At 40.5% G+C, this 9809-nt stretch overlaps 1 protein-coding gene across 4 annotated transcripts in view; it reads right to left on the reverse strand.

Moving 5' to 3' along the window:
• Positions 1-481: 481 nt before the first annotated feature.
• PAG1 (phosphoprotein membrane anchor with glycosphingolipid microdomains 1) overlaps positions 482-9809 on the reverse strand; it is a 93116-nt gene continuing 83788 nt past the window's right edge. For all 4 annotated transcript variants that reach the window (XM_026842166.1, XM_026842167.1, XM_026842165.1 and 1 more), the window contains 2 exons: positions 8665-8724; positions 482-7217 (listed from right to left, as the gene is read on the reverse strand). In XM_026842166.1, coding sequence (XP_026697967.1) covers positions 6867-7217; positions 8665-8724 — 411 coding nt within the window. In that variant the 3' untranslated portion in view covers positions 482-6866. The remainder of the gene's footprint in view (positions 7218-8664; positions 8725-9809) is intronic.

The raw sequence follows: 9809 nt of genomic DNA on the forward strand, positions 1-9809 counted from the left end.
GTCCTCAGACATGTGAGAAAGAAGATTCTTGTGCTCTTAGGTGATTTTTTAGTAATACATTGTACCAGTTCACTTCCTACATACATCTTTCCATGTCAACTGAGTGCTTGCAAGCTACAGAACTTATTGCCTTGAAAGAAAGTGAAGACCTCCACAGAAGTCTGCAAGACAGGCTGTGATTTCCCCAAAACATCTGACTTACATCCAGGCTCCCAGATCTCACAGGCACATTAAAAAGGTCCCATTTAGGCATGTTATGTGCTGCAGTTTTTGTGCCCTCAGGACACTTGCTATGTATCATCAAGGACAAAAGAGATACTCAGATGGTGATGGCTGAACATGGTGGGGAGGAGCAGTTCCATAAATAAGAGGGGAGTCCAAATCCAACCTATGCTGAAAGTTAAAATATGAGTCTCTTCGTAGACATTAGGAAGCCAAAACATCAGCACTTTTTTTTTTTTTTTTTTTTTTTTTTTTTTTAAAGTAACAAGACCTGTAAGGTTTAAACCCCCCTCCCCAATGTTACAAGATTAAAATGACGAGTTGGTAACATTGTCTTGTAGTGAGCAGGAAGCATTCTGAAATCTCGATTTTGAAGTCATACTTGCATACTTACTTTGAAGTAATATTTACATACTTTGTAAATCATCTAAGCAGATTGTTGCATTATCATAAACTGTAAGAAATAACATAGCTGCCCTCTAAACTGAACAATCTCGTTTTATATTTTCTGTAACAAACATATGCTAGTTAAAATTAGACAATGAATTTGCAGAGACAGAAACCTTGTCAGACTGTGCTATTATAACAATAAATGAACATCACAAATGAAAGCCAATATTTAGGAATGTGTTTGGCAAGAGAGTACCACATGCAGTACACAAGTTGCTGTGTAGCAACAGTGAGCATCATCACATTTGTAGAAACATCCTTATTTTTAGGCACTTTGCTGTTTGTAGTGACTGTCCTTCTGGCCCGTTTGAAACTGAAGACCTCCAGAAACAACACCTCACAGCTTGAAAAAACAGAACTGTAAATTTTGTATTATCTGTAGACCAGGCACATGCCAATGGGTGTGTAATACAAAGAGAATCCATGCATTTGCTATAGAAGTTGAGGTGCTGGAGTTAGCTATGTGAGCAGGTCAGACCAAGGAGAGCATTAAATTGTTGTAGTGATTCTGCTTACAACACCTGATCTGTAACATTTAGAGTTAGCTTAAATAAATCTACATAGTGTAGACACTCTTGCTGACCTTTGGCTTACATGTAAAGTAAGTTTTATCAATTAATCAATGGGAATCTTGTATTAAAAATAAGCTTTCATCTTTCTGTTGTCTATAGGAAAAGAACAGTGTCTAGTGTATGTGACACCTTAATGCACTCCTGGAAAACTACCACCTAGGCAATTAATTTGTTTAATACTTTTGTTGTTTAATACTTTCTGTAAGCCCGGGATCTTTCATACTGACCCAACCAAAGGGAGTTCTCTCTCCTTGAAGAAAGAGAACCCTGTGTTTTCATTTCTGTGATGTTCCATCCAGAGCAGTTATCTTTAGCATAATCCTCAACATATGTTGATAGCTAGCAAGGGCTATAAAAAGCTAGCAAGGGCTATAAAAATCCTTTTTTTTTTTTTTTAATATATGCTCTGGCAACGTCTTCAGCCATGACCATCCCAAAAGAGATGCTACAAATCAACTTCCGCACCAGGTTATGAAATCATATTAACAGTAATTATGCCCCCAGCTCCCAGGAAAAGAGCTGCCCTTGAAGGTCTTCAGCATGCCACCACAGAAGCTTCTGTCAGGCTGAGCATCTTTCTGCATTCTCCTGTTTTGCAGCAGACTACACAGACACCGAGTTACTTGTGAGGCACACAGCCTTATTCCAACCTAAATAAGTAACACTCATCTGAAATAACTGGTAATTTGCCTAACAGCAAAAGTCCCTCATTGGAGTGTAGCCCAAATTAAAATGTTTGTTGCAGAAACAGGTTTCATACAGTCATATTGCAAACAAATGTATATGCACAGTAAGAGATGGAAAAAAGTCCTTGAGCTGGGCCCTGTGATGTTTCCAATCCCACACTGCATGGAGGAGAGTCATGACTCTAACTGCTTTCAAGCCGAGGCACTTTTAAACACCTGTGGCCCAACCTTGTTACATGTGATGACTCCATTCTGGTTATGTGTGAGATGAACCAGAGGCAGGGCAGCACTGTCAGCCTTTTGTAGTCAGAGTAACACAGGTAGCGCTAAATTCTGGGAAGCAGACAATACTAGAGAGAGCACTCTGTGTCACAGCTTTACCTGTCAGCTTTCAGAAAGCACACTGAAACCGTTTCTCCAGCATCTTATAAAAGCACCATTGAAAGGTTGAACAAAGAGCACCGCGTCTACAGAATTGTGATGAAGACAGCAGACAGGAGCTGTTCAGGGAGCCATGGAGAAGCACGTAGCCCAGAAGAATTCCTGCAGGATGGATTCCCTGAAGGCACCATAGACGAGGGCTTAGAGAACAAGGCAGCTGGTCCTTGGCCGTTGCTACTGTGGGGATGGTGCAGCTCTGAGTGATTCATGAATATGAATCCCCACACCTACTCATCCCACATGCCATGGATCCTGCTGCATGTAAGCAAGCCTGCAACTGATATTAATAGAAAGACTGAAGGAATTAACTGTTCACAGTTGACATGGACAATGACCACCACCTCCCTGAATACTCACTGTTGAAAAACTTAGGTTCTTCCAAAGAAGACTGATAATTCTTATTGCAAAGCTTAGTCAACGTAGCTACATTACTGGGCTTTTCAGATGATGTTTGTGAGATACTATTGCTATTGTAGGGCTAATTGAGGTCCAATACATTTAATGTGTCTCTATAAAGCTGTTTCCAACTTAAACAAGTCGATGTTGCGTTGTCGCTTTGTACTTTTGAGTTAAACAAACATGGTAAGGAAAAGAATGTGGAAGTACTAGCTATGTAAAAAAGGCACTATAATTAATCTGTTGTAATTAGGTACACACCTGTGCTACAGATAGCTGTAAAAGAAGCTATTTCTCTCTGTGAATGAGAAAGCAATTCTGCAGTCATCATGGTGGAAAGGGGCAACTGGTTTACGTATGGGGTTAGCACTTGTTTAGGTATGTGGTGAGAACAGCTCCCACAGGAAGAGACATCCAAACTGCATTCCTTATTTCTACCAGTTCCCAGAAGGAAATCAGAAAAGACCTCTTCAGTAGTGCATTTATACACACATTACAGCTTGTCTTGGCCTTACTGTGGCAATCTGATATGAGATCTTATTATATAGTTGTGCCAAAAAATGGAGGCAAAGAACTAGACTGTGAAGCTTCCCCAGAAAAATCACTAGGTAACAAATAATTCATTTTGGATGTTGACATGTTATTTAGGGATATACTGAGAGGAAAAAATAGCAATAAAGAGACAAGCAGAAAAGACTCCCTTTTCTTTACAGTCACATTAATCTATTCGGGGATTACTGTTGGAAAAGTCTTTCTATCCAATATATTAGTGAAAAGGAATCATTGGCAACAGCCATAAAGTAACAGATCTTATGCCTGGGAAGAGGGAACAGAAGCTTGATTCTTTGTCAACAGATGTAATTATTCACTTAAGAACCTTGGACTGAATTCTAAAACGTTTTTCTTTAGCATTAGACTATCTAATAAGAGATTGTAGGGGAGTTATGGACTCCCCGTGAGTCCTTGTTCAGAAGGGTAATTCCTTTTTGTAGCTCTCAAGAATCCAGCGTGCAAGGGGTCTCATGACTGAGGGCAGATACACATCCTGCAAGCAGCAATCCAAAATCTGAGCTCCTTCCCCACCAGGCTGAGGGACTGGTGGGTGATGAAAAGGTGGTGACCAGCCTGAGAATCATTTAAATGGGAAGGAATGTGCCAGCACCACAGGACTGCATACATAATACTATCTCCCAGTGTGAGGCTGTACGAGGCAATTAAAAATAGAAACAAAAAAGAGAGGGGGAGGGATTTCACTATGGAAAAGGGAAATCTAGGGGTCTGAAGGAGCAGCTGTCAGAATGGGGGAAAGGAAAGAAGGAAAGAGCTGAGTCTTGCATCCCATCCTCCAAACCAACACTCTTAATCCTGCTCTGAGACTGCAGAGAGAGACCAGGGAGCCCTCCTCCCCCCCCCCCTTCGACTTACTGATCTCAATGGGGGCACTTCTAGACTGAAGTTTGATTTTCTTCTTTTGCACCTTAAATTTTTATAATCAAGAGTTCAGTGTTATTGTTTCTATTATTAACTGACATTATCTCTTACCTTTAAACTGGTCTTGAAATTGAATCTGGTGAACTTGACAAACCTCATGTTGCTACTGTTTCTCTAAAAGCAGTCATCCCTGTAATAAGACAATCCTTAAGGGGTAACTACACCTTGAGATAACTACATCTTGGGAATTTCAGTTGAGGTATGCCTGCCATTAAGTTGCAGGAGTCAGACTGAGGACTACGTATATAAACCTGTACCCCTGAGCAAGGAACAGAAAGTAAACACATAGTTAAAAGACTTCAGAAATTCTCCAGACTTAGCACAACAGATCTTCTGAAACATGGTGCATCTTATCTTTGGCCTTAAAAAGTGTGAAGTAGGAGAGAACAGTCAAAGGTGAACTTCATAAATTCACATTCAAGGGAACAGAAATAGAAACTTTTTTTGAGGAAAAAACTCCAGAAAGGAAGACCAAAGTCATCTTTAAAAAGCCCTGCAATGAAGTGAAAGTAAAGGGTTTGCTGCAGCCGTGGAAGCATGGCAGCATGGTCAAGAACAAGATGGATGTACACTGGTCTGAACTGCTTCTCCTCAAAGGAAGAGAGTATAGATCAAGAGTGCTGCACTGTCACATGAGGTTAGGATCCATGATGTTTGAATCATCCTGCAGGCAGGATTTGACTGCACACTTGCACTGCTCCTCAGAGCTGTACTACTTACAGGCAAAGCCCATAAATCAGTACACTTATTTCTAATAAATGTGTCTAACCAGATTTGTGTTTGCTCTTTATAGTACCAAGTTATGTTGATCGCTGGCCAGTGATCCAAGAAGGACTCAGTCTGGTATATCAAAACCCAGTACCAACTGAACTGAAACTAAACCTGTTTTTGCTACTATGGAATAAGCCAACCTCAGTTTACATACCGTTTATTTCAAATTAAAAATAAACTACTCTTCAGGCACATGCCAGACATTACGTATGTGAATGTATTTGAATGTTACCAAGTTGGACTATATACTTGTGTCCAAATTACATGTGCATGCTTATATACATGGGGATATATGCACATGTGTACACATAACAGTGTACAAACGCACATCACATAGTGCCACTTCTCTACTGTCGGACTATTCTTGTACCATTGTACTCTTAATTGTACTATTTCTGAAGAAAACAAAGTATCAGCTCAGTACCTACTTGCTTCATCCAAGCACTGTACTTTGTTTTTAATAGTAACAGAATAACTTATCTTTGAAAAGCCAGTGGTTTTCAAACTGCTTTTCAGAGCCCCAAGAAGTTCTTGGTTGCCCTCCTGCTCCTTTTAGCAGAGGAACGGGGAGGACCAGTGGCTGTTCCCCCTGTCTCTTCTACCTCTTTTTTGCCCTTTGGCAGTGTTCTTTTACAAAGACTCTATTATTTTCAGCTTAAAACCAGCAAGGCATGTTCCACATCCCTGCTTAAGAAGACGAAAAAACCCCAAAACAAAAACAATTGTTCATTTACATAGTTCTGACATAGGAAAAAAATTTAAAGGAAAACCAAATAAAGCCCAAACAAAGAATGGAATTCCTTCTGTTACATAAAACAGTAAGTTAATCTACAAAAACTTTGAAGATGAAAGATATGTTGTAAAAATAAAAAATATCATCCAATCAACACAGTACACAAATCTTCCTATATAATAAACGAGATAAACATATTAAAATATTTTAAGTCTTAAAAAAGGACAAAATTCTTCAAAAAATGACTCAACACTATTAAGGTTAGACTAAACATTATGTCAATCCATTCACTTGCACAAATTTTTGCAATATGGCAATTGTCTGGTGTGTGTATGTGTAGGTATATGTGTGCACGTGAGAGGAACAGAGCAAGAACGCTAAGGGTGTCACTTGCCATTTTAAAGCGGTATTTCACAAATAATCCAACAAAAAAACCTACAAATACCAGTACACATAAATATTGCAAGTCACATTCTACAGCCCTTGACATTAAAAACAAAAGAAAAAGCAACAGACTTAATTCAAGTACATTTGGAGTAGGTCCTTTGTGAAGTACTGTTTTTTGCACTTTAGTTGCAATGAATGTGGACAGAGCTCCCCAAAAGACAGAAGTAAGCACGTCTTCCCCAGCCCTGAAAAGTAAGTCTGAGTTGAGGTACAGTGATCCGTGATTTGCTCAACGTTGTGGATGCGCAAACTTGAATGAAAAATGATGCTTGAAAAACACTTTGAAGGAAATGACATAAAATAATCTCTTAAAATGAACAGCTAGCTTTGTGTAAAGGCAGTCTTTTTGGTATGTAATCCTATTGGGACAACAAGCGTGGTACTCCTTCCCAGATTCTGGTCGTTTTGGAGTTAACAATAAAAAAGCCTTTACGTTGTCCTGGTTGTCATTCTGACCTGACATACCCTTTCCCGTGAGCCTCCATCCACCACCCAGAATAATCTAGCAGGTATCACACCCTGGCTGAAATGTACGCTGCTGCTTCACAACTTTTGTTCTCTACTTAGCTTTGTTCCTCAAAAGGAGAAGCACTTCTCTCTTCATGTTTCACACGTTCCTTTGAAAACACCAGTGGAGAAATCTGCCTGCTGGAGTAGTTAAAGTCTGGTGAGATCCCTGTGGTGCTGCAAGTCCCCTATGCTCTCATAGTCATTCTCTCCTGAAAGAGCTGTGTGGTTTGTGTTAGGCACAGACAAGGTCCTGTCCTCTTCTTGGCTCACTGACTGGATAGCTTCATAGTCAGGCTCCAGCTCTCCGTTTGGTCTGTCCACAGACTGAGGCACAGTGGTAGTATTTAGGGTGTTTTCAAAGTCCTTCACACTTGCATAGAGGCCACTGCAAATAGATGGGGACCTCTGTGAAGCAATTTCTTGAATACAGGTATAAGGAGAATCCAGTGCCTTGATGGCCTGTCCCGGCTTACTCACTGACGAGTACATGGCTGAGATCTAGGAAAAGGAGACACCTGCTGAGTATTTAAATATGGCATATAGCTTGTATGCCAGTTCGTACCCATTCCACCACAAGGATGTCAGTTACTTACAAAAAGACAGGATCTTGTAATAAAAAGATATACTTGCTTACACAAAAAAAGGGATTTCTTACAAAGTCCTGTTCTGGCATGCATTTATAAATTGATTTTCTTTCAAAAAACCCAAGCTTTATAAAATGCTTTATAAACTAAGTTTATAAATGTAAAAATTACTTGAACATAAATCCCCTGCAGGCAAATTAGACAAAAGGGAATAACTTTGTGAGCAGGAGCTCTTGCAAGTTTTGCCACGGTCCTGGAGACTGTCCACACACGTCCCTCCACTCAGGGCTCGCTGGGGCTGGCACTGAACGCAGGGAGCCACTCTTGAATCCCTCTCCCAGACCAAGTGGATGCTACCCCTTGCACAGGGCAGATGGCTGAAATTCTCTGCACTGCTTGTCTGGTATTTAATATCGCAATTGCAGCATAGCTCTTCTGTTACATTTAAAGTCTTTCCCAAGCATGCAAGGCCACTCTGGTTTTGTATCAGTCCAATTAAAATAGTAGATTGGCATGAAAATGCCTATTACCATTAAGCCACACTGATTGATGCAGATGAACCAGATCGCTTCTGTTAATTCTGTATTTTTTTTTAATTTTTTTTTTATAAAGAGAGACATCCAATTGCAGATGGCAATACGTCTTACTTTTTACTGATGTCAGCCAACCAAACAAAAAAAGGCTCTTCTGCTCATCCATACTTCAGCCTTTTCCAGGATTAAATTATATAAACCCAGTGCACGGATCAATTTATTCATTAATGTCTGGGAGCACTTCTCCCAGCAGAAGGCATTAGCTCACTCAGCTCATTGCCAAGTTTGTGTTTACTTTTATGTCCAGAGAACTTATTTATAAATTGCATGGGTGTATTGGAGACGATCACAAACAACCTTAATTCTGTTTAACTTTTCTATCTTTGTTTCAATCTAAATTTGACTAGGAGACATTTTAAAGAACAGTTTATATTCCAGTGCCTTTATTGTGCTTCCCTTTACTTCCCAGAGCTCCAAGCACTGCCATGGGGAAGGTATAGCATGTTTCAAAAGGCTGCTGATTATTATTCTTAAGTAGAGTTTGTCATCCAAATCAAGAAGCTGCCCTAACTATCTGCTAATTGTGGCCTCCTGTTATTTTCTGACACAATTTTTAAACCTACTGGCCTGATATAGCCCATATGCTAGAATACTTCTGATTTTAGGAATGTGGCAGTACAAACTCTGTGTAGAGAAACTTCGCCTTTCATTTTCCCTTCAGACAAATTTCACCTTTCTTAGATCCTGCTTAATCATGCAGAGTTTATGCTAATTTCTGTCTGAAAAAAGGTCTCTAGTTAGTTACTGAATTTTGTGCAAGAAACGTACCTCATCTTCTGTAAGAGATGGATCTTCCTCTCGAGACTTGTAAGACATCGAACTAAGCCTCTGTAAAAAAAGGGAAAGGGAACGGGAAAGGGAACGGGAAAGGGAACGGGAAAGGGAACGGGAAAGGGAACGGGAAAGCTCATTACCAGTCAACAGTGTGAACCCTAACATAAAACCCTCTCATTACAATCAGTACATTATTTTTTATGGTCAGTTGCTCACTAGTTCCATTTAACATATCTAATATCCCTAATATCCAGAGTACATCTCTGGATATAACAGCCCTGAGGTTAGTAGAGCTTTTTAATGTATCTTCTCTTGTCCTGACCCGAAAAGGGTAAAAATAATGTAATAGTTAAACTGCTTTGCTGTATCCCCACCTTTACACTTATAATGAAGCAAGCAAGAACCTGCAAAGGCTTCTGAACAATTAAAAGTCAGCTGTTGTGGCACACTAGTTGACCTTCCACATGATTTTCAGATATGCTTTTAGATGAACAATACTCAACTGGCACCTTCCTGATGACTGTTATCCTTCATTCAGTGGATCCTGGAAGTGCTGCAAGGGAGGTGCTGTGTCCTCCTCCCCCACGAAATGCCGCAGCTGTGCAGGGTCGCACAGCAGTACTGCCTCACAACCACTCGGACCGAGAGTATGAAAAAGACCTGCTGCAACCCACCCTGAGATGGGCAGCTCAACCCTCAAAGCATCTGTCTGGATCCAGTTCACATAGCAAAGCTACTGAAGGACAGAGGGCTTGGTTTGCTATCAAGCCTATTATAACTTCCAGCATGTAAAGTGTCATGTAGAAATCAGGTCACAAAACAGTGGGGGAAAAACATTTTGTTCTTATGAAAAATGTCTTGGGACTTTCACAGCAACAAAGATATCCCAGCTACCTCACAGCAGCCGTGTGATTCCTGCCCCCGGGAGGAACTTTGCTGGGTTCCTGCTCCACAGTGACTCAGATGGAGCCTTCCAGCACTGTTTGCAACCAGCCGTATTTTGGCCCTTCATGCAAATTCTCCACCTAAAATACTGCAGACCTCCTCCAGTGCAGATCACTCCAGTGGAGAAGTAGAGCTATTTTTAGCACAGTCAATCAAACACCGCTTCCAGGCACACACGGCTTTCCCCCCCCCCC

Source organism: Athene cunicularia (genome assembly GCF_003259725.1).
Source record: "Athene cunicularia isolate RWA chromosome 2 unlocalized genomic scaffold, athCun1 chr2_part1, whole genome shotgun sequence".
Lineage (NCBI taxonomy): Eukaryota > Metazoa > Chordata > Aves > Strigiformes > Strigidae > Athene > Athene cunicularia.